At 35.7% G+C, this 25,360-nt stretch overlaps 4 protein-coding genes across 14 annotated transcripts; all 4 read right to left on the reverse strand.

Moving 5' to 3' along the window:
• Positions 1 to 873: 873 nt before the first annotated feature.
• LOC18037130 (splicing factor 3B subunit 4) lies at positions 874 to 5,704 on the reverse strand. The gene is made up of 9 exons (XM_006425649.2): positions 5,440 to 5,704; positions 5,127 to 5,175; positions 4,560 to 4,648; positions 4,362 to 4,418; positions 4,122 to 4,184; positions 3,967 to 4,032; positions 2,465 to 2,551; positions 1,990 to 2,083; positions 874 to 1,787 (listed from the first exon to the last, which is right to left on the reverse strand). The coding sequence occupies exons 1-9, from the start codon at positions 5,542 to 5,544 to the stop codon at positions 1,264 to 1,266; spliced, it is 1,134 nt and encodes a 377-aa protein (XP_006425712.1). The 5' UTR covers positions 5,545 to 5,704; the 3' UTR covers positions 874 to 1,263.
• A 927-nt stretch (positions 5,705 to 6,631) lies between these two features.
• Positions 6,632 to 8,155, reverse strand: LOC18037133 (pentatricopeptide repeat-containing protein At4g36680, mitochondrial). The gene has a single exon (XM_006425650.2). The coding sequence runs from the start codon at positions 8,086 to 8,088 to the stop codon at positions 6,877 to 6,879; it is 1,212 nt and encodes a 403-aa protein (XP_006425713.1). The 5' UTR covers positions 8,089 to 8,155; the 3' UTR covers positions 6,632 to 6,876.
• Positions 8,156 to 10,656: 2,501 nt separating this feature from the next.
• On the reverse strand, positions 10,657 to 15,951 carry LOC18037151 (splicing factor U2af large subunit B). 11 transcript variants are annotated; one of them, XM_006425651.2, is made up of 13 exons: positions 15,597 to 15,719; positions 14,694 to 15,019; positions 14,450 to 14,563; positions 13,868 to 13,944; positions 13,149 to 13,219; positions 13,003 to 13,050; positions 12,852 to 12,911; positions 12,714 to 12,774; positions 12,518 to 12,630; positions 11,957 to 12,403; positions 11,668 to 11,803; positions 11,325 to 11,392; positions 10,657 to 11,033 (listed from the first exon to the last, which is right to left on the reverse strand). In XM_006425651.2, the coding sequence occupies exons 1-13, from the start codon at positions 15,717 to 15,719 to the stop codon at positions 10,896 to 10,898; spliced, it is 1,782 nt and encodes a 593-aa protein (XP_006425714.1). In that variant the 3' UTR covers positions 10,657 to 10,895. The 11 variants fall into 11 exon arrangements, 10 of the variants coding, with proteins under 10 accessions (XP_006425714.1, XP_024035988.1, XP_024035989.1 ...); XM_006425652.2 differs by having other exon boundaries at positions 10,896 to 11,033; positions 13,003 to 13,047; positions 15,597 to 15,951; XR_002904581.1 differs by having other exon boundaries at positions 11,002 to 11,033; positions 11,325 to 11,557; positions 15,597 to 15,949.
• Positions 15,952 to 17,996: 2,045 nt separating this feature from the next.
• On the reverse strand, positions 17,997 to 24,634 carry LOC18037152 (DNA-directed RNA polymerase III subunit RPC5). The gene is made up of 13 exons (XM_006425654.2): positions 24,002 to 24,634; positions 23,837 to 23,905; positions 23,622 to 23,729; positions 23,435 to 23,503; positions 22,823 to 22,981; positions 22,177 to 22,221; positions 21,932 to 22,038; positions 21,742 to 21,813; positions 21,187 to 21,238; positions 19,633 to 20,237; positions 18,630 to 18,845; positions 18,349 to 18,469; positions 17,997 to 18,083 (listed from the first exon to the last, which is right to left on the reverse strand). Exons 1-13 carry the CDS (start codon positions 24,389 to 24,391, stop codon positions 18,024 to 18,026), a joined length of 2,073 nt encoding a protein of 690 aa, XP_006425717.1. The 5' UTR covers positions 24,392 to 24,634; the 3' UTR covers positions 17,997 to 18,023.
• Between the last annotated feature and the right edge of the window lie 726 nt (positions 24,635 to 25,360).

Genomic DNA, 25,360 nt, shown 5'->3' on the forward strand with positions numbered 1-25,360 from the left:
CTCATTTAAAGAGGAATGACAAACTCTAATATACATGTATTGTAACTTAGAGTTTGTCATTTAAAGAATATTAATTGAAGAGTTTTTTGAAATCTTTATTGATAAGATGACTTTTTAAATGATAAGTTAAATATTATCTAAAGAGCATTTGGAAGATGCTTTTAATTTTTTTAATACTCAAGTATTGGTTGAATATTTATTAATTATCGATTTGCAAATAATTATTGTTGTCTATTCCTTCAAATTTTGTACAAATTTATTTATCATTTCAAGAATTTTTTTGATTTATTCTTAAAAATAATAAAGTTTTTTTTTTTAATTATCTATTTTGAAGACAACTCAATATCCTCTTAACTCGTATCAGCGAGGTTCGAATTTTGAACCTCTTATTTTCAACACATATATGGCACCCGCAATGAACAACAAAGACTGGGTTCCGATACCAAGTGCAAAATAAAATCCTTAACCAAACAAACGAAGGATGAATTCAGTACTCATACCGTATCCACACTTGGCAAAACAATAAAAAGATATCCAATCCATTCTAAGCAGACACAAGCCAATAAAATTTGAAATCCCTACTTGTGGAGGGAGAGTATCAAGAAGGTATAGGGACTTTCTCTTGGATAGAACCGAGCCAACCGTGCCCGACATTTGTGACCAGAGAACATAAGCGAACGTATGAATGCGAATCGAATCTCACTAAAAAGCAACATTAATTTGGCAGTGGATGGTGGCAGTGCTAATGCGTGTTTCCAGCCCCAGCCCATTCGAGTATCGAAACGAGGCGATCCAATTGAACGCCCAAGCAGATACGCGATTCCAGCCCTTATTGTCCTGTCGTCCGATTCCAAAATTGCTCAAGGTTGACAATTTAGAGAAAAAGTTGTTGTATACGTTTCTACTTTCTATAGACATACTGACATAGATAGATTTTCCAGGCCGACTGGCCCAAAGACTTAGTCTGGCCCTTGGAAACTGCTGGTGGCCTTATTCAAATCTATCGAACCCGACATCGGACCACGAACCCATGCGTGTATGGTCGGGCACACAGAGCAAACAAATATTTTGGCTGTTACTAGCACAGATTCCCGTCTCTAATCAGTTATCATCATCACTAGTTATTTGAAATGCGCAATGCCAACGTATCTACTACGCATACAATCACTTGTATTCATCTAACGAAGAAACAGGAAGTTCTACAATGAGCAATCAACAAATTTTAGTCAAAAAATCACCAAGTTACAAAAAGCTTTTAGGTCTTCAACCTGATGGGGGTGGCGGAGGGGCCTGGGGCGGCGGAGGTGGCGGCATTGACATATGTGGCATTGGGGGTCTTCCAAGCAATTGCTGTGGAGGTGGTGGCGGCTGCCGCCAAACCGGGGGTTGTGCACCCATTCCCATTGGTTGTGGAGGGGGTCTTTGCATAGCTGAAGCTAGTTGAGGCGGCGGCGGCGGCGGCATATTTGGTGGTGGCCTGAACTGCATAGGTGGGGGCATGACTGGTTGTGGAACACCTTGACCTATATGCTGTGGCTGACCTTGCCAAGCGGCTTGTCCAGCCACTTGCATGGGTGGGAATGCTGCAGCTTGTGGCGGTGGTGGTGGTGGTCGAACAGGTGGAATTGGGCCTGAAGCAGCACCATTTGCATATGGGCGTGGAGGCACTGGTCCACCAACAGTACCATTGGCCTGAGGAGCATTCTGTAGTGATGGAGGTCCACTCGCAAATAAAGTGTGGGGCCTACTCTTCTGGGAACTCGGATTGTTTGCTGCCAAAATTCTCTCTGGATCAACAGATAGCAAAAATTCATTTTGTTAGAAATGAGATGAATCAAATCAAATTCCTTCTATATGTATAAGCACTTATGCAACACAGCCCCTGCAGACCATCACAGTGCTAGTAAATAAAGGTACCAGGTCATATTTAGTGGTAAGAACTCAAAACAGGATCAACAAAGTAGCAGCAAAATAAGAATGAAGCCTTACCTGCTGGAGTACCGTGGCGCTCTCCTTTAGTGTCTTTCTTATATGCATATGAGACAGTAATTTGACGGTTGCAAAGGTATTGGCCATTCATTGCCTGCAACAATAGATGAAATTAATTATACTCATCTTCAAAATTGAACAAGATAGATGAATCCAAGTCATGGTGCTTGTTCGGTGTCTTAACAATTGATATTATTACATGAATCATACTGATTGTAATATTAATTTCCCAAAGGCCTGGGCTACAAATAAAATGAACCATGTAAAATAGATGCAGTACTACATAACCAACATTTAATGCTACTGAAATATGCTCAGCACTTGCCACCCAGCTTCCTCAGACCTTAACTTGGATTTTAGTATACTCAAGTCTAAAACACAACCACCATTCCATCTATAGATCCTTAACAATTGAATGTCAGATATTTCTCAAGAAACACTGGTTGTTACAAAAGAGCATGTCAAAGGGGCATACCTCAATAGCTGCATCGGATGCCTCAAAGGAATCATAGCTAATGAAACCAAAACCACGAGAATTTCCAGTGTCAGGATCTCGCATAATCTGAAGAGGTGAAATGCCAAACATTAGACTCTAACAGCAAACCAGAAAGTCACCTTTCCAATCACTTGACTTTCTTTTAGAAGGAAAAATATAACAATTAATTAGCCTCAACAGTGCAAAAGAAGACAAAATAAGAAACTTTTTCTTTCCTCCTTGATTAAGCCACTACCTATGCCACTCCATGACGAACGGTTGAGTTCAAAACCCACATCTAAATGATATATTCATCCAATAGATCAAATCATCACATAACCCTAAGCAGTTCAAAATTAAAACCTGCAGAAGATGATCATTAAATAGCTCAAAAAGATTTTCAATGTCAAACTATCATAAACATTTGCAACAGATTCAAACCATATAAAAGAGACCCAAATACCCATCATACTGTTAACGAGACAAAACCCACTCAAAAGGCAATGTCAGAACACATCAACCCCAAAACCACACATTTTCTAAACAGTAAAAACTATAATATTTACAAACCTTCAATTATGAGCCATGAAAAGATATCACAATCAAGCACTCAACCTAACATAACAACCAGCTCTGGTTGCGTGGTTGGTGGTGTATACGGTGCTTAATCATTTACCATATCACTAGTCCACATTCGAGCTGGTACCAAAACATACTGACGCATTGATGCCAAGCACATATTTCTTGTAGTGTGAATAGATCTCTTACGTCAGATAACTTGTGGAATTATTTATGCAAGCAGAGCTAGTAACTTAGATTGGAACCTAACATAACAAGAGCCTACACTCCAACAGTTGAGATTGGCTACACAAATCCTGCACATTCTCTTTCCATTCATTCTATGCAAGTCTGTATGAAATGTTTTATCATGGGAATGACATGCACAGAAATATTAGATTTGGTTGATTAGACAATGAAGAAAGGATGACATCAAAGATTAGAGTTATTAGCCATGCTATTTTTGTTTCCCATTCTGTTCCCTTCAGAGGGACAAAAATAAGGCATCTATGCTGTTAATGTGTACAAACACGGCTCAAAACCAATGATGGCATATAATGACAACACTGCATTTGCTTTATTTTTAGTCTGGCTAACCACTGAAACAAGAACTTTCATTGGGTGGTGAAAATTAATGCTCAGTTGGCATTATCGAATCCAAAAACTTTCAAGTATATACCAAAAGAAAATCCTCTGCATTTTTATCATAACCAGATCAGAACTTTAACCTATATAACATTGTAAAACCCCCACATTGACATACAGAATAGCATGCTGCAAATGTATACTAATTTAGAGGGAAAACTGGATGAAAATTTATGAGTAAACAATCAGCCAACTATTTTATAAGTCCACAAAAGTAACTTGTAAACTGACATATCAATATATAGGACATATAACTTTCGTTGCATAATGAACTAAAACAGAAGGGTTGATGGCATTACCTTGGGATTCGTAACAATGACTCCAAACGCACTGAATGTATCATATAGTAGTTTCTCATCCACATCCTGAAAAGTGCATCAAGGAAATTCACAAAGTTAAAATGAGTTAATTTTTTGAAAATATTTATGCTTTTGAAAAAACGTAAGCAACTTACTGGGTCAAGGTTTCCAATAAAAAGGTTTGCCCCCACATCTAAGCTCTTTTTGTCTTGGGATGCCTAAACGAATGAACATCAAAATTAAGCACCATTGGTAGTCCACTAACATCACAAACAGCACTACTTAAAAAGAAGACTGTAGCACAGACTTAAATTAAACAAACATCGTGATTATCTTCGCAACACCCAGCAAAAGAAATAGAGCAAGTCATCGCCTGCAAAAAGAGAGCTTTATACCTTATTCACACGTATCGGCTTCCCATAAAGCTTTATCATATTCAGCACCTTTATTGCCTGAACATTTGATACATAAAAGAAAACATCTTTCATCAAAAGCTGAAAAAATAAAACCGAACCTCAATGCCAAAGTCTGTGATCCAACAAGCAATGAGACAACTATAGTGACTTAGACCACAGCCCATGAGCAACGCTTACATAATCAGCATCTTCCTCACTTCGGAACTCTACAAATCCGTATCCTTGATGAAGGTTTGTCACTCTATCTTTTGGAACATACACATTAACTGAAACAGGAAAAAGAGAGAGAGAGATAAATACAACAATATAAATCTCCAAGGAAAGCTCACACCGAAGACTTATTTTGCAAAAAGAATTTATGCCAAAACAATACCAACTTTCAAATCATGTTCTCCTCTGAAGTGCACTTCTGCGTTTTAATTTCAAATTCATCATCTTGTTTTCGTTATTTAATCATGTTCAGGGTTCACACTGAACACCACAGCTGAACTTTCAAAATCAGTTTGATTGATGGTCAGTGTAATTTCCTATGGTGACAGCTAAACTCATACTGTCAAGCAGCAAACCAACTTCAATTAGAGTGCTAATGTGTCTCTCAGAAATGAAAGAAAAATCAAAACATATAACAATTTGAAAGGGGAAAGGGAAAAGCTACACATAAAAAGAGGAAGCCATATAATAGCATTGAGCAATTAATTAAAAAAAAAAAAAAGGAATTTTAGGATAAAGGGAGACCGAACATACCAACAGGACCTGCTTGAACAAACAACTCCCAAAGTAGCTCCTCAGTAACCTGAAAGAATATAAAGAAACAAAAACACAAGAGTTTATTAAATGTTTAAGAACATATGCTCTTTCAAATCTAAGTTAATAGTACGGGAACAAAATAGTGAAAAAAAGAAATTACAAATGAAAGAGATAGAGATAGTGAATAGACAACAAAAGTGAAAAAAAAAAAAAAAACGGTATTTAGTAACACGAAAAAAAAAATCATTAAAAAAAACAGAAGAAGAAAATAGAAAGAACAGAAGCAAAAAATAAAGAAAGAAAAGGGTACCTGGGGATCGAGATTGCCGACATAAGCTGTGGCATCTTGATTTCTCTCGGCGGAGTGTTGGCCCAGCAAATTGGCCCCAACTCCAGGAGCGATTCGAGTGGTCATGCCTTTTACTCGTTATTACTTCTTCTTCTTCTACTTGCCGCGCTCTCCCTGTGGTTTCCTTGTATTTATTTATTCATTTACCAATTACCACCGCCCTCCCTTGGATGGATCATGGAAGTGGAGCAACAAAGGAAGATTGACATTCGGGGGTGGGTTTTTCCTTCTTTTTGGTCACGATGCCTTCATTGGGCTTTCAATGTTAGAAACCTAGCTTTATCTATCAGCACCCCTATTCATTTCTCCTAACACCCATTTCTTTTCTTTTTTCCCCCCTACCCGCTTTTCGCCCAAAATCTCTGGTTCCCGTCTCTCTTTGACTTCGGTTGACTTTTAGCCGCCCATAATTTATTTTGGAATAAAATCATAATTGCTTGCGTCACAAAGTATCTAATAAGCCTGAAAAACCAATTAACCAATATAATCCTGAATTATTATCCAGTTATTTAATCGGTTTACGTAACGACTGATCAATGTGATCTATTTTCAACTTGAAATAAGGGTAGAAAATAATAGTAAAAGTAATGAAGACAGAGAGATTGAATTGAACCGAAGTACCGAACCCATCATCCACAAACAAATATGTGCATGGCACTAGGTAGGTGTTTATGCATCACAGTTCTAGGTTGAAGTTTGAACCATGCACATATAAAATAATTTCTTATGAGATAAACATGTTTAAACAATTGAGTGTCCAATGGCTTTTAGAAAATTCAGCTATAAAATAAATGAGTAGCTCCTCCTGTCGTGAAAAGCAAAAATTGAGAGTTGGTCCCCACTCCCAAGTCATGCTTCTACAAAAGTTTAAACTAAGTGACTATTTTTGCCAAGTGAACTGTAAACATTTCAGTTATGGCGAACTTGATAACCGATGTTAAATTGTCAATATTTAACGAGCAAAGACAGCCATGGAAACCAATAAAATGCCAGAAAAATACCACCAGCACTTGGACATAATAATTATCTAGCTCATTTCTACGGTTATATTTATATATATTAAGCTCCCACCGAATTTCAAAACAAAGCTGAAGCTGCGAAACGAAAAAAGAACAAAGTAGAAAAGAGAAACATTAGAAATTATGCAGAGGAATTGAAACTTTTATACTTAATATATAGTGGTTCAACTTACAGATTTCATTTAAGTTATAGGACGCTTATATATAATTAACCTCAATCAAGCTCGACATTAGCCTCCGCGGCTGAATTTGCAAACCTAACATCGCGTTTAAAATAATTCAATCAAATTTAATTGCTTCGCATCCAACATTCAAATGATTAATTAACAATCAAAATTCAGATAACCTAATCTCCCAGTAACAGAAGTTCCATCAATGCTTAAACCCTGGCTTTTTGACCATCACCAACAGCAGGAGCAGGAACCAACCCCAGCTCCTCCTCAACTTTCTTCCAAGCTCTTAAAACATTAGGAGGGAACTTCTTTTTAATAGTCCGAATCACTCCTTTGGCCTCCTTAATCTTCTTTTTCTTCACCAACCCTTCCACCAAAAGCTTCACCGTATTAAAATCAGGAATCTTATGCACCATCACACTTTCCTTAAACACCTTATACGCCTTATCAAAATTCCCACTTCCACACAGATGATATATCCAAGTCCTAAAAGTCGTAGCATTTGGACTACACCCATTTTCCTCCAATCCCTCGTACACCTTCTTAGCTTCATCCATCATCTCATTTTTACAATAACAAGTCATGAGAAAGTTATAACTGATGGTGTCCGGTTTCAACCCCGCATCACGCATCTCATCAATCAACTCCTTCAATCTCTCAGGATCACCACCATAAGTATTGGTGATCCTCACATTATAAGCCGCAACATCCAAGTCAACACCCTTTTTCTCCATCTCACTCCACAATCTCTCAGCCTCTTCAGCATTCCCTTGCTTATATAAACAATTCAACACTGTTGTGTAAGTAACAGTGGTCACTTCAACACCTTTATTCTCCATCTCATTCAATAACTCCAAAGCCTTATCAGACGACCCAGAATCACAATGGGATTTTAACAAAAGGCCATACGATATCTTATCCGGCGAAAGATTATATTTTTTTGGAATTTCATCAAACAAAATAGGAACTTTATCGTAAAGCCTGGACCGAGTACAAGCAAATAACAAGGCATTAAAAGAAATTACCGATCTAGGTGTGCCCAATTCATCCATTTGGTCAAAGGTTCTCATGGCGTGGTCAAACATGCCAGCTTGACCGTAGGATCGAATGAGATTGCACAAGTAAGGTTCTTGGGTGATCTTGGGGTCATTTTTGTGGGATTCAATTAGGGTTTCGATGTCGGAGAAACGCTTAGATTTGGCGAGACGACGAACAGTTAAGTCTTGGGCGTAGCGAGAGGAGACTGGAGACGCGTAGTGTTTGGAAACGGACGAGTAGATTTCTAGGGCTTTGTCAGGGTCGAATTCTGAACGAAGCTTCGATTTGGCTTTGGATACTGATATTGAGGATGCCGTTGTACTGCTGCCGGCGGCGGTGGTGGCGGTGCAAAGGCGGCGAATATGGCGGAGAGAGGTCATTTCCTTTCAGGGTTTTAGACGGAAGATGAGAAACTACATAGCCTGTGTCGAGGTTTTATAGTGGTTTAGTTGGAATGGATTAAAATCAGAATAAAGAGCAAGAATTAAAATAAGTGTATACTTAAGTTATAAAAATCAGATTTAAAACAAATTATATTTTTATTAATGTGTTAATTTTATTTTAAAATAAAATAAATTATTTTAAGATACTAAAATATTTTTTGTTCATTGTTCTATTTATTATTATTTTTATATAATAATAATAATAATTAATTCATAAATTTGAATAGTAATAATAAAATTTAATAATATCAATAACAATAATAATGACATTAATGGAATTCTCATTTCCAACCTTTGAGAATCAAACTCTCATTTCCTAATCTTATTTTACTGTAAACCCATCCAAATAATTCCTATTTCCACCCTTATTTTATGAAGCAAACACTATTAATTATTTTAATTTTAAATTTTGATTTCTTAATCCAAAAAATAAACGCACAATTAGTGTTTATTTCTAAGAGGAGACCGGGTATATGGACATGTAATCCACCCATTGTTATCTATTATAAATTATTAATCATTATAAAACCATCAAATTATAATATGAACGCTCCATTATTGTTTTAATTTTAAGAGGAGAGGAGGTATTTGTATATGCAATCCACCCATTGTTATGTATTATCAATTATTAATTAATATAAAAACATGAAGTCACATGGTGACGTGACAGAATCGCTACTAAATATCTAATCATCATTTGAAGATATTACGGGTAAAATCTAATATTTACGAATAATATTCATGTAAATGGTTTACTTATAATTCAAGTTTCCACTTGAACTCAGGGTCCGAACTCTAAGGTAGCGTTTATTTTTTGGATTGGATTGAGAATCCTGAGGAGTGGGAATCCTGAGGAGTGGGAATCCTAGGATTGGGAGTGTGGAGTGGGAGTGGGAGTGGGAGTAGGTTGTTTACTTACACTGGAATAGAAGCATGGAATGGAGATCAGAATCCAATTTATGTGTTTACTTTGTCTTGGATTGGGAGTAAATAGTTTCAAATTACAATTTTATCCTTATTTAAAGAATTATAGTTTTTAATTACAAAACTAATAAAAAATATATTTAATGAATAATATTTATTTTATTATATTTGTAAATTTATTATAATTATTAATATTCTTAATTATGAACAATAAATTATTAATTTTAATTTTAATATAAAATGAAATGTTATTTTATTTTATTTAATATAATTATATTAAATTTATTATTATATAAAATAATTATATAATATTATTTAGTACAAAATTAATATTTTATTAGAATAAAGTATTTATTATTATTATTATTAAATAAATATAGTACTATTATTTTTAAAATAAATATAATAATATTATATTTATTAATTCTCTATTAATATAATAATATTATTTTAAAATAATTTTAACTTAGAATCAATGTAAATTATTATTTAGTTAAATATAATATTATTATTTAAATAAATATAATATTATTATTCAAATAAATATAATATTATTATTCAAATAAATATAATATTATTATTCAAATAAATATAATATAATATTATTTATTTTATTAATTATAAAACATAAAATAAAAAAAAAGGTAGAAATGGGAGAGGTGGGAGTGGATTCCCACTCCCACCTCCCCCAATGGGAGTCCCACTCCCACTCCCCACTCCAAAAATGGGTGGGGCCCACGGAGTGGGACTTCCCATCCCTCCCCATTTTAAGTAAGTAAACGCTGGAGTGGGAGGAATCCACACTCCTCACTCCCACTCCAGCAAGTAAACACAACATAAAAACTGTCGTTCCTTACCAATGAGCCGCACCTTGGCTTTAACATGAAACAAAATGATATAAATAAGAAAACAATTAGGGATGATAATTTTTTCTGATGAGATGACAGGATCTCATCCCATTTAAGACGGAATTCAGACATATTTTTGTCTCACAAAAAAATTTAGGGACGAGAGTAAAACTTTTTTTATCCCACTTGTATATACAGAACAGAAGTGAGATTGACAAATTTCGTCTCATCCCGCTTCATTACTGACTAAAAATGATAATTTTTCTTATTGAGATGAGATCCCCAAAGATCCCATCTCTTTTGGGACGTTATCGAGACATTTTTATCCCAAGAAAAAATATAAGAACAAGAGTAGAACATTTTTTCATCCCACTTACATATACGAGACAGGAGTAGAATTAAGAAATCTCATCCCATCACGTCCCATTACCAACCCTATAAACAACACAGTACATGAACTTTATAATATTTCCACTGTGTTTTTAACAGACGTCAAATGAAACCACCTTTAATCCAATAAAATCATATTTCATGCGCTCATGATGTCATTTAAACCAAAGTTTATTTTTGCCAACATAAGAAATGCATATGTTAAAACCAATTAATACAGTTCTCGACGTACATTTACCATTTATGCCAGTTTGCCACAGAAACATTCCAGGTGAAGAAAGTTTTTAGAAAGCTAAGAAAGTATCACTAAACACTAGAGATGCTGATTTTAAATTACAACTAATGCAGAAATCTTCCAACAAAATTGTATTTGCACACCAATAGATTATAGAACAGGGTCATCCATTATAGTTCGGAAACAGAATTATATTCATTATGACCTCTGAGAAAAAAGAATTAATTAAGAACTAAAAACCCAACACTGCAAGCTCTCCTCGAGAACATCACTGTACCCTAAAGCTAGATCTATTTGATAGAACATCAGGGGAGAGAATTCCACAAGTAATGCTAGAAAAACAACTATTAGCCTTCATAATCCCCCTGGGCAAATTTGTTCTCTGGATAAAATACAGCAACAACTTGATTTCCACCAAATTTTCTTCCGTTCATCCCTGTTCGAGCTTTTGTAGCACCATCAATATCTGCATATTCTAAGAACACCTGCATATAACAAGAGAATTTGGATCAATCATGGGTGCAACAATGGTATGGCAACGCAAAGGGAGAGGGTGTGGAAGGGAAGTGGAAGAAATACCAAATACCTGCAGAAGAAGCAACATTATGTTTTGAGCCAAAATAGGTGCATCATTATGTTTCACATTTAACATTTTTTGTTCAGGTATGTATATGACAGAATGACTCCATCGACATTTAGCACTTTGCATGATATTTATTACAGTGAAGTATGATAAATGTGGAGTGCGCAAAAGGCAGTACATTAATTAAACTGACCTTCCCAACTCCTGGTGATGGCTCGCCATTGGGATTTGGGCGCGGGATGATAACATTCACCAATGTACCTGCATACCACGTGTGAAAATTTTGGAATAGACAAAAACTTCAACAATTGTTAGAAAAAACGAATCACAAGTGAATATAGAAATAAACAAATTGAGGGTTATGGAGTCTTCTGTCTGTGTATATTAGGCCCGATTCTTTATAGCAGAATGTGGGACTACAAAAGGCTGTAAAACAGACATATACACAAAACAAAGAAAATAAAGGAAATTAATAGATAACCAAGAAGCATCACTGGTAAAAGAAGAGAAGGAACATAGAAGTTCAAGTTAGATACCGAATTTTCCGCCTTCTTGTCTCATATCTTCCAAAATTTCTTCATACTCTTCATCATCTTTAAGCTCATCTGCAGAAACTACTTGAGTTAAGCACACAACCTTCGAAGGAACTGAACCAGGTTGTAACATAAGCCTCTGCAGAAGAACAAAAATTGCAACAAATCAGCCAAAGGATCACACCTGATACTACACACTAAAAACTGTAATAATCAGAATAACTTTAAATATACTTGATGAGATAGGGGGATAATTTGATATTGACAATATGTCCACAAAAGAGTTCTTCACCTGCAATGCAATCTGCTGCTGGGCATGCAATAATACACTCTCTTGCTCTGGTTTAGGTTGGTTGGCACCCTGGTTCGCCCGTCTAACTGTGAGAGTCTTATCTCCCATTTTAATCCCATTCAAGGCAGCACATGCTATATCTGTAACTGAAAGATCTTGGTAAACACAAAACGCATAGCCCTTTGAGTTTCCAGTTTCTCTATCTTTAACTAGATCAAAACCACGCAGGGGCCCAAAAGACTCCAACAATTCCCTGATCTGTGCTTCTGTGAAGTAATAGGGGAGCCCACCGACAAAAATGCGGTCTGGACCCTCAAGCCCACCAGCGGAACCAGGTGTTAGACCAACAGCAGCCAGGTTAAGATTGGGATTGGGCTGGCTGGGACCAAGTGTTGCAGCAAGAGATGGGTTATAGTCACTGGGTCTCCTCACCTTCACAGGGGCTCCCTGCAAATTCAACAGATTGTTAGCGGAAAACATATAATCTAGAATGCTGCAAAGCACTACAAGGCAATAACCTGAGTCCCATTCTTTATTAAGATGCAAAAGATATGAAAATACCTCAAAAATAATTCCATCTAAAGCCATAGCATTACTGGCTTCCTCCACAGATCTCATCTCCACAAAGGCAAACTTCTTTTCGTGGTTTATGTACACATTGACAACAGCATCCCCTGAGCACAACAAAGTGAACTTAGCAACTATGCAAACAAGTCAAGTAGTCTAGCTATGCACTTATAAAAATACATCGTCATACCTGGACCAGCTGTGTTTCCTCCAATTGCTGCCATAACCTGGCTAAAGAAAGTTGCTACAGACTAAAGAAGATCATAAATAGTCAGTGTGAAGAATATGGTAAAACAAAATGGCAATGAAATTTTGGTTATGTCTAAACCTGTTCATTTGCTGTAGGGGGGAGTCCTCCAACATAGACACGGCGGGCATGCCTAGTAGCCTGAACGCAGATTTAAAACCAGAGAGAGATGTTAATAGATCTAAAAATACTTTTATAAAAATAACTACAATGCATGTCTGATTCTGCCAACCTGCTGAGTCATTGCCTGAACTGGCATAACAGGAAGAGCACCAAACTGCTGCATGATAACAAAATAGCAGATAATTAATCAACTCAAATACAAGCATTCTAATAATAAAATAAAAAAAAACCTTTGCATCAGACTAGGTGAAGTACCTGACCAGTCACCAAAGGAAACATGTTCGGAAACATTCCAGGGATTGCCGGATTAGCCCCAGGAATTTGACCTGCAAAGATCAAGCAGATACATATTAGAACACAATTATGAATGATCTCTCAATTTACTGCATTTAAGATACTAAAAAAGACTGCCACAGCCACGTTTTCCCAGCAAACCCATCAAATTAAACATGACCTAACCCCTCAATATTTTTACCAATAACGATCAAAGGAATACATCATATACAAGTTTTGGAGGAAATATTTGCAAGACTACCAAAAATGGCAATAGTTTCCGGTTGAAGACGAAGAACACCCATCAAACCAGTGCAATGATTCCTCCTTGTACATAAAAGCTACAGAAGTCGGCTCACGCCCATTGTCAGCACAGTGGGGCAAGTAGCCCAACATTGCCTTCTTACAACAATGACAAGACATAGAAACAAACAAACAAACACCAAACACAACACAAAACCAAAAACTCTCTCAGTTCCAGAATTATTTCACCAAGTAAACAACAAAAATAACAGTTGAGCCCATCCAAAGACCACAACTTCAATAGGCTGTATGATATAGAAGTAAGAGAATAAAATTTAAGCTTACCAAAATCACACCATGTAATTTGATACGAACTTTCCACACTACTAGATCAACCAAAACCAAAGAGTGACAGTTAATGGAATAACAACGTTAAGTGTGTAGGAGGGAGCATATACCTGCAGCTGCAGCACCAGCACCAGCAGCTAGCATTGCAGAAGCAGGGGGTGCCATGTCAAATCCACTTATCCTCTTGCTGAAAGTATAAACAGTTAATATAGTAGATTAAAAAAAAATTTAAAAAAAAATCAACTGGAAAGTGGCAGATTCCACTAACTACAAACAAGGACAAAAGGCATAAAAATTATGTACCATCACAGATCACAACAAACATTGTGTAAACTGAAACACATCACATATTCACACCCCAATGACCAATAGAACATTTAAAAAGAAATACCAAAAGTGAAAATAGATACGACCGGACTCAAAAGATCTCATAAACATACCAGGACTGAAACTTCAATAAATAAATCCTTCCAAAAAAAGGGGGTAACAAATTCCTACTTCCATCACAATATACCAACATAATCCCCGCAACTCTTTATAACTTCTAAAGCATATACAAAATGAAAACAATAATAATAATAATTTACATCACAAAATTACCCCCCCCCCCACAAAAATCATAAGAGATTTAGGGAAGCAAATGCACTATCATAGTTTCTACATAGAGACTTGAGATGTTTTCCATAACCTACCTCTTCGACCGTGAACGAGAACGTGACCTAGATCTGTGCTCAGATCTACCTATTGAACGAGATCGAGAACGCCGCTTGTGCCTGTCCTCTCTGTCTCTATCATAATCTTTCCTTCTGAACATAGCAAATCACGATTAACAATTTAAGAAACAGATCTACTTGTACAACAAAACAAAAGATAGAATAAGAAGAGTGGAACTGAATTAAAACCCAGTTGCACAAGAACTGCTTTGCCTTTAATTACCTATCATAGTCTCGGCTTCGGTAGTGATCATCGTCATCCCTATCTCTCCTCCTCTCACTGCGTTCCCGACTACGTTCCCTATGGCGATCTCTATGATGGCGATCTTTTTCTCTGTCCTTTTCCCTATCCCTGTCCCTGTCCCTGCTTTTCTCCCTGTCCATGTCCCTGCTTTTCTCCCTGTCCGTGTCCCTGCTTTTCTCCCTATCCCTATCCTTTTCACGAGTACGATCCCGATCCCGGTCCCGGTCCCGGTCCTTATCACGCCCTTTTTCTTTTTCTTTTTCTCTACTCCTTGAGGACCCTCTTTCATAGTCACGAGACCCATGCTGCATGCAAATCAGTGAGATTAACAAGCAGAAAAAGAAATTAATAGACAATTATTAGGTGCTTGCATTTAAATAAGGTGGTCAAAAGATGAATACTTGCACATCTCACTAACACGACCTCTGAGGATATTAAATATTGTAAATAAATTTAAGCATGATAACATAATCACCAGTGTAAGAAGCTAGTAGAAGCCTACACAGCATAATCTTACACAAAGCAAACACATCTAAATTCCTTATGCCATATGCTAATTTGAACTTGCATGTTACTAGCAAGCATAATCCATAATTTCATTCAGTGCTTTCTAAAACCCTAACTTTAAAGGAGTAATGGACTTCTAATTAGAGCATTAGTTCCTTAAGTATCTCAAATCAAAGGAAAAGAAAAAAATAAATAATAATCACTAGCCAATGGAACAAAATCAGAATCTAGCCCTAACTAAAGAAACCCTCATCAAATCGCACGCTTGACCGAAGAATTTTACTAACAAATTTTGAAAGTAAACTTACAAGGTTTTAATAGATTATCAAATTAAGGAATTCGAATACTTGTACGGGAGTCGACGAGTAGAAGTACCTGAGGTTTAGAGTCGCTGTGATCATCAGCTGAACGAGGCTGTGGAGAGGAACCATATTCGTAATTATTGTTGTTGTTGTTGTTGTTATCGACATCCTCGCCGTTGACTTCATAATCAGCCATGTTTTGCTTTGATTGATTTGTTTCGTATTCGGTTTCAATCTATCTCGGGCAAGATTTGTCCTGTCTGCGAACTTGAGGCTGAGGCTGATGCTCTCACTCAGGAGGGCTGAAAATTCTAGGGCTTCCAATAAAACCTCTCCCTCTTTATAAAAAACCAAAAAGCGCGTCGGTCAATGCCTTTGCTTTGGTACGATGGGCAGCGTGGTAAAAAAAAAGAAATTCGTAGTAAGTCGCGGTTTCCCTCTTGCGATTCCCAATTCAATAATGCTTTATGCAAACGACAAAGTTTTAATGCAATTTTTTTTTTTTTTTTTTACTCACAATCGATTTATCGCTTACGTTAGCTGTTGTTAATCCATTAGTGTCAAATAAGTAGGCAACTTTTCTAATCTAGCTATCTTCATAAATTAATTGTCAATACTAATCATAAAACTAAATTTTTTACCATAATAGCCACATATGTCAATTTAAAACACTTTACTTTTAAAACAAACTAACCAAATCTAAAATAATTAATGCGAATGATCGCAGCATCGCACACTATCAATGCGGGTGGGCAAGGACAGCCATTGTCCGCAACTGATGAGGGCGATGACCATAACGCCCGCAAACCACCCGAAACTAGTGCTAAGATATATATAAAAAAAAAATATTACGAAATAAGTGTAAAATTCATCTTAGGAAGTTCTCTTGGTACTAAAGAGTGTCTAATTAGGAGAAAAGCTCAACAAATTAATTAAGATAATTGAAAAAAAAAATTTAATAACATTTTAACAAAAACCTAATGTGTCATATTTTACAAACATTAATCTTAAGAAAATTTTGAATTGTTTATGCCCATATATATCCTAATGTTGTTCATCCATCAATAATAATCCACCAATCAATTGGAACTTATTGTAATAGTGTGAGAGAGCATTACTTTGAGTTGAAGCTAGTCCTCATCCCATTGTTGATGCAGGTTTTGACGATGGGACTTGTGATGTTAAGATTGCAATGATGGGGGGTTGTGATGTTGTAATTATGATGATGGGGATATGACGGGCAATGTAGGAGACGCAGGAGGTGAAGAGATTTGGGCGGGTTGTGGCAATGGTTGCCCTCGTGTGCATTGGTTGTTTTGAATGTGTAGCACTAATGTTTGTTTTAAGAATAATTTAATCCAAATTGAGTGTATGTGGCTATTATGTTAAGAAAATCTGTTATATGGATGGTTTTGATAATGAATTTGTGAAAATAGTTAGATATATAAATTTTTCTAAATAAAATTAACTTCATCGTCCTATCACTAAATAATATATTATTAGATAACTCATATCGCATCATTTTCTTTAAAGAGCCAATTTGTAACACAACTTTACAAGTACAGAATTACTCTTTAAAGTTACCGTCAAAAATACTATTTTTTTACTCAAAAGGAGTCACATTAATTAGCAATAATCCTATTTTGAAATTTTAATCAGTAGAATCTTTGAAAAACCTTCTAGGATTAACCAAAAAAAGTTTAGAATTCTCTATGATGCTATATGCATTTTTTTAGTCATAGTCTTATTAAAAGAGGCGAAGGCGGCCAAATTATTGCAAATTGTAACGAAGACAAAGCTTTCACGAAGAAAGAGACCAGCGTATTGCATTATTGCAAAATATGAATGATTGTAAATAAATCGAGCTAAGAAACATCAAACTATTAATCTAACCCTGCATCTGGGCCACTAGCATGACCAGGCCTTCAATCAGCACACACTTTCAAGCAATCTATCAGACGTGTGTGACATTAAAAAATTGAATGACTAGCAATATAATTCCAAAATTTCAAACTATCCCAGCATATTTTTACATTGAAAAAAGAAAAAAAAAAGATCTGTAATTGTCAGTACTGAGTCACTTAAACCCCATGTTTAGGCTATTTCACATACGAAATACAATTTTTTGTAGTTGGTAATGAACCGTATCACCCTACATATCCTGTTGCAAGGAGCAACTGCCTGGCAACAGAATGACTTGCATCTTTTTGGGGTTTCGAAAAAGAATGTTGAAATTTGGGACCGCTATGTTGTGACTTCTGACTTGTTCAGTATAGTAACTGTACTAACTTGCCTATGGGATAACATATCGGTCTTTCTTTGTACCCAGCTAAGTTACAGAATCTGTAACTTACAGATCCTCCAGCTTCAGCCAACTCCCATACACACCCATTTGCATGGTTTTTCTCTCTCCTCAGGACATGTGTGCTCTTCCCATTGGGTGTGTATGTTACAGATTCTGTAACATAGCAACCTCTCCTTTTGGGAACATTTTTGTGAATCATTTTGGCTTTTTCAAGATCCAGGCAGAACCTTTGGATTCACAAATATCACTCATGACCTGCATGCACAACAGCATAGCTTCAGTTAAGACTAGTATATAGGACCTTGAAAACGAAAAATAACAACTACCTAAGTTGTTGCTTTGGTCTAACTACTACTCCAGACATTATTCCTATGACATTAAACCCTTTAGATCCTTCTCAGAAAAAAAAATAATAATAAATAAATACAAAAATACAAAAACGAAAAAACAAAAAATATAGGTGCATGAAATACACAAATCCTAGTTTTCCAATCTGACAGAGTTGTCCTACATCACTTACCTTGCTGTATTCTGCATTACTAATTTCTCTCTTAAGAACATGCCTGGCAGCTTCAACAACGTCAGCCTTCTTCAGCTTGGCGTCAGGCCCTCCAGCGAGTAGAAGATCAGTCACAACTTTCCTGAAAGATGGAACAATTCTGTGAAAAAGAGAGAATGGCTTTAAAGCATTAGCAATTTAGCATTCCAGACACCAATTAGTATTTCATCCATAGATTCCTAAAGCAAAAACGAAGGAACAACACCACCATTAGACTTAGTCAACCAATGAGTAAATTTAACCTCAATGGACCATGTTGTGGATCCTCTGATGATTTTGAAACATAGAAACCATGAATGTTAGTTGCAACTTGACTTATGACTTCAGCAAATTCTTGAGTGTCAACAAAACTAGAGTCAACAATCTCTGCTGCAAGTACAGTCATTCTAGCATCTGCCTTTGGAAGAGTAGATTGGGAGATGGCCAAATCTCGCAAACCTTGCTTAATCAACGGCAAGCTGCCAAAAAAAAAGACACAACATATTAAGATGAACTGACAAAAGGAGCATTCTCTGTCTAACTCTACAAAAACGAAGACATTTGCCCAAGTATTGATTGATTAACACTGGATATTCAGCAAATTAAATTAATGCTAATGGCTTCTCAACCAAAATATATGTATTTACTGGAAAAACTGAATTACAAAATTCAAATCAACTCAATTAAATCCCAATCCAAGCTAGTTGGGTTATTTCATCCTATCTAAAGCAATATTTTCTCTAACTATTGAGAAACTAGAACTCTTGTACAAATTCTACCCTAAACTCAACATTTATTTTTTAAAATCACTACTTTCATTATAACCAGAACCAAACTACCAATATGTACCACCACTAACACCCAGCAAAGAACCAATTACAACCGTAATATCTGTCCATGACCTACACTGCCACCCTCCCCCTCCCCACAAACTGCCAGAAATGTACGTCACAACGACTGGGAAAACTTGAAAAAAAACAAAAAGGATATTGTTAAAAAGCAGTTCAAACACATTGTACACCAGAGAAACATCTTTGCTGGAAAATGTTTTGATAGAACATGTCAATTAGTCAAAATGAGCCGCAATTTAGAAATTACAAGAAAGTATTTATTAGCTTTTATAAGGTATCAAATAATTTTAAAAATAAAAAACTTCTAAAAGTAAATAGTATACTGGAAATTTCCCAGAACATACGTTAGTAATCACCAAAGAGAACCAAGGTTCTAAGAAATTCTAATTAATAACAAAAGCTTCAAAAATCATACCTGCAAACCTTGTGAATCTGAAAAAGTTTCTGCAAGGCCTTTGGTAAAGCTTCTCGACTTTCATTTGATAAGTTCTTGTTGCCAGTAAGTGCTCCACTTGGGCCATTACTAGAATTTATTGCTTTTAAATGCTTATTAACCATGGCAGATTTTCCAGCATCATTCCTCAAAGTAGATCCACTTTTTCCCAATTTATTTATAACATCAGTTATTTGTTTCTCTGCAGCTGCCCAAACTTGTTCCTGCTTAATAACAATATTAGGGTGCTCTTTTATAAATGACAAATCAGTCTGCTGCCTAAACTTCCAATCCTTGAAGTCAGGCCTTTCAACAGCAAATATATTGAGAAAGCATTTTATATGATCTCTGAGCTTTGGACTGACAGATAAATGTTGAAACTTGACCACCGAATTCTTGCTAAATGAAAGAAGCACATAATCTCTTGCTAAACATTTCATTTTGTCATTGTTGAAAAGCAAAGGACTTCTCGGAGCCCAGAGGCCTTGCACTAAAAGTCCATTTTTGTGAAGGACTCCTATAACATCTTCAACAGTGTCATTGGGAGCAAAATGCATAAGAGTGCTAAAACGTTGAACTGGTTCTCCCTATTAAATTATGAAAATGCCAAGTTAGTCAACATGGGAAAAAAAAAATCATACAGTTAATTTAAGAAGAATTAACTACTAAAATTATGTTCTACCAAACCTCTAAGGGTTTTTCTTTTTAAAAATAAATATACAAATAAATAATGAATAAAACAATTTTCAACTAAAAAAGAAGAAAAAAAAATTATATCGAGAAAACAGACAATCAACTCTCATATTCCAACATAACAACTACTATGCTATTTGATTCTTCAGCACAAGGAAAAGTTTTAAGGGTACATTATTCATATGCCCTGATGTTTGATTAATATCCGGCAGGTTTAAAGGCCTATGCATGACCTAGCTTCAAGTGGCAATTTACAGTGTTTTTGCAAATATTGTATAAAGCTTGAAAATATTAAGAAATTCATTTATCCCAAGGGAGAAATAAAGACAACATTGCTAATAATCTTCTTTGTTTCTTTTTAAGTGGCGCCCACTGCCTGCACTCTTCCCATGTACCGCATGCAAAGAACTGGGGTCGATGCTTACACAATGAATTTATAATTGGATGTCCAAAATTGATCAGATCTCAATCTGCTGTCTAACCTTGCAATGACCTCACAAAAGAGAGTTTTAAAAAGTATAGGAAAAATTTTGTCAACAATCCAAACTATACTAACCTTAAAATTTTCTAATCAACTGCATAGTCCAAAAAAATACAAATTTTCACCCACTTGTCTGGTATCAATGTTTTCCCCATAGGACAAGAACAATGGATAAAGGTTTGAGAGAATTAGTAAAGTTGAACTCAAAACACAAGTGATATACACATAGATGCTTTCCAGATATCCACAACATATACACAAACACATGTAAAAGTAGAAACAGAATAAAAATTCATTCAATATGTTAGGCCAGCAGCAACTTCCAGCACAAATTCATATTTTCACCCCAAGTTTTGACTAACCTCACAAAGCAATTTCTTAAAGCGTTCTTCCAGTGGCATAGAAAGCAAGAACCTAAAAACAACATCAAATAATACATAATTAATAAAACACCTAAATGAGGAGTGGGGAATCGAGTCGGAAAATACGTAAATCATTGGTTTACACAACTACATAGGATGGAAACAGCCAAGATCAATTGAAAATAAAATTCAAGTCATCATTCACAAGGCTATTTAGCGATCAATGTATATAATATAAGCCAGTGGAAGGAATTTCTCAGAAATTCAGAAATATCTTGGCATGTGCACCAAATTCCACATTTGGAGGCTATTGGCCAACCTCACAAGCTCTGATCAAACGACCCATTGGATATGAAGTCCCAGCTAGATAACACGAGGCCTTGGGGGTACAAGACATCGATGTTTTTACATAACGACAAATATACATACACATGGCGCACAACAGCTATACCACTAACACAAACTACAATATACATGATGTGGTGCACTATAGCTAAATTAGCATAACGCCAGAGCACACAGATATTAAAAAGTTAGAAGACTAGTGACTCATACCTTCTTGAAGGGCCCTTGGATTTAGTGTTATTGCTGCCAGCTCCAGGACACAAGGAGCTAACATAATCATACCTTCAAATAAGCATGAATGTAAAAATATTGTAAAATTAGCTCATTTCACGACTCAAATCATAGAGATTGCAAAACACAAGCAAAGATTTTGGCTGAAGTGGCAATAAAAATTACATACGGGTTCATTGTGAAATGTATAGGAGAATTTTCTTCCACCAACATTCTCTGCAGATATCTAGCAGAGAAATCACTCTTTGAACCGTGGTACTTTAGTGGTACCCAACACTGTAATAAAAAAGTTAAAGAATATTAGAAAATAGAAGAAGAAGAAGAAGAGATCTTAATTGAAAAAAATAAAATATATACTGACAAAATACTCCAGAAAATCACGAGTCAGCAACACTGTATAACTAATTCTCATACCTCTTCTTCATTTGATCTTTGCTCAATAGATCCCATCCGCTTGTTCTGCACAGCCGAAATTAATAAGACTTGGATCTCAAGAATTGTAATGTTAATCTATTAGTAAATTTTGATAAGATGTAATGAGAATATGGATAGAGAAATATTAATAGCCAGTCAGGAATTGGAGCCAACAGAAGGGATCTATCACTTGACAATGCTTTAGGACTAGCAAAATGGAGTTAGCTAGATGAATCATTCCACAGCACTTGCTCTATTACAAACAATATTAATGATCTTAAGTTTTTTTTTTGGGGGGGGGGGGGCTAGCAGAGAAACGACTATGCAGACATGCTTTAAATTAAAGCATTTCCAGGTTTTCCATGAAGTCTTTGTCGGTGGAACTAGCATTAGGCAATGGCCTCCAAAGGAAGGCATGATAAGGAATAGGATGAGATACTTGATACTAATTCTTTTACACAAGCCAGAGCCAGTGCTACATACAAAGTACTCTACCATAAAGGAAAACTGAACATGCTGACTCTTAATTTCTAGGTTAGGCCTGTTTGAGCTGCTCCCAAAATGATCAACACCAACTCCCTGAGCTTGTATGATCCATCTCAAATGCAGCAGATCTGGAGCATGATACAACAGAGAGGAAAAATACCTGCTTCTTTGATGAACCAACAGATTTATCTTGATTAGAGTCTTCTAATTTAACAGGAATTTCGCTTGCAACATTATTCTTCCGTTTTGAGCCACCAGATTTCAAAAACCCCATTGATGTTCGGAGCTGCACAACTGCATGAATAGGATTCAAGTGTAGCTGCAAAATCAAATTAAAAGAAGTCTCTGTCAACACTTCACAATTTTTTTTAAATTTGTGTAATAAACAGTACCAAGCAGCAGAAATCTGATGCTTCAAGACAATATCATAAACTTAATTCACACACAGGTCATTAAGCAAATAATATGTCGGAAACCAAAATTTAATTGGAAATAATCAACAAAGATGAATTTAATTGCCTCAACCCATGCACCAAAGTCCAAAGAGCTTCGAATCTATTCTCAGACTGGGTTAATTCTAAATTGCCTTGGAATCTTGTTCATGAATATACATAATTTTGATAGAAATATCACTCCAAAGATTCATAAGCAATGATGAGAAAAATTGCCAATGCTGCTAAAATAAGACTTGCAGCCTAAATGCAAAAATGAACTGTCTTCTAAAACATGGTGACATATTGAACACAAAAATGGCACAATGGAACAAACATACCTTGTTACCTATGAGAACACCAATGGCATATCCAGTTGCCTGAGGAGGCATCCATGTAGTCGACAAAGTCTAAAGGGAAACCACAGGAAATTTCACGTCTTGTCACAATTGAACAGGCCTTAGTTTCCTACACTATGCATAAACTGAACCTTGTTTCAAGATTCACATAGGCAACAATTATTATTACCTGCTTCGGCATGCTGAGGCGGCTTGCTTTTTCACTGTCCCAATTGTTCGAATCAACATCTATAGACAAGTCCATTTCTACTTCTGAAGTTGAAGGTTTCACTCTAACCTACAAAACAACATACATAACAAACACAAAAGCCATTATGAAAAAAGATCAAAATTTAAATTATATATATATAAAAGAAATTGTAGTTCAAGAAGCATAACACAAACCTCTTCACATCTTTCATCTAATTCATACGGACGCCAAAGGGGTCTGAGAGGATATTGCATTACATATAACTGAAAATAACTCATTACTTCACTATAATTCTCAACATGAAAAAAAAGAACAATAATAATTCCATATTCAAAGACGAAAGATAACCAACAGAAAACCTTGGAGTCAGCATCAATTGAAGGAGTAAAGAACACGTCAATTTCGCGAACAATCATATCTTCGTCGTCTTGCAAGTGCAATTCGTCCATGTTTAAATCCACCGGCTCTTCTTTTCTCGGTTCCGTTTCCGGTTCAGGTACCGGTTTACTCTCCAACTTCACATCGCCGTTGGAAACTGAAGGTTCGGTCTTTGGCGTGAGATTGACAGACGTCGTTTGCTGAAAATTATCTTCAGTTTTCGGTTTTTTCGGTTGTTGCGGCTCGGCTTTTTCAGGAGGTGGTTCAGGCTTTGGCACCAGTTTACTAGATTTCGGCAAGAATCTGGAGACTCGCGAGGGAACCTGACTCGGTGTAGCTTTGTCGAGGTCATCAAAGTCGTCAAGGTCCATGGTCGATATACCGGGGCTAACGATTTTGTTCTCTCTCGATTCGGTTGATTCGCACGAGGTTTTCACTTTTTATAAACAGAGGGTTTTTGCGATGCGGGTGGATGGTGATAAACCCTGCGCAGTGTTTTAGGCTTTTAGCTGTTCTCTTTCTTTTACGCTTCTGAGTTCTGCGTTCACCGTTGAGAGTATGACGGGCCGGGTCACGCGGGTTACGGGTTCCTTCGGGAACGACCGAGCGAGGCCTTTTTTGTTTTGACACCCTTGCAGAATTCCTAAAGAAACCCATTGTTTACGTGAAATTATTAAAATGACCAAAACAAATTAATTCATTCTTTATTTTAAACGAGAGTTCAATTGAACAATTCAATAAATTATTCTTTTAATAAGCTTTTTACAATCATACTATTTCATAATTTATATTTATACTTTAAACTTTAATTAAAAAATATTATTTTTTAAAAAAATATAAGAATTTAGAGTTATGAAGAAAATAATTAAGATTTTAGAATTTGTATAAATTTTACAAATAAAGAAATATTTTTTAAGATGAAATTTTATGAAAAGATGATTAATTTCAACATATAATATGTATTTTATAAATTAGACTAATGATATTTTAGGAAATAAGATTTTAAGTGTAGTTATAAGAATTGTAACTTTGTAAGAGGGTGTGAAAAGTTCCGACCTTACCTTTCTCTGGTTTACAGCTTCACATCATGTCTTCTGTTGCATCTATTTTAAGGAGAGTTAAGCTTTTCACACCCCTTTAAAGTCCCTGTAAAATCCTAATTTTGTAAACATAATTCTATTACCTTTTTTTTCTTGAAGGAGCAGTTCTATTACTAGTTAAAATTACACCAAATGACAAATTGAATTTAATTAAATCAAAATGTTTTTACACCAAATTACGAAGCCTGTTATCTTTAATTTTTAATATCTTATATAATTAATTTTTCATAAACTCAAAAT

This window comes from Citrus clementina, unplaced genomic scaffold, assembly GCF_000493195.1.
Source record: "Citrus clementina cultivar Clemenules unplaced genomic scaffold, Citrus_clementina_v1.0 scaffold_7, whole genome shotgun sequence".
In the NCBI taxonomy this organism is placed as follows: domain Eukaryota; kingdom Viridiplantae; phylum Streptophyta; class Magnoliopsida; order Sapindales; family Rutaceae; genus Citrus; species Citrus x clementina.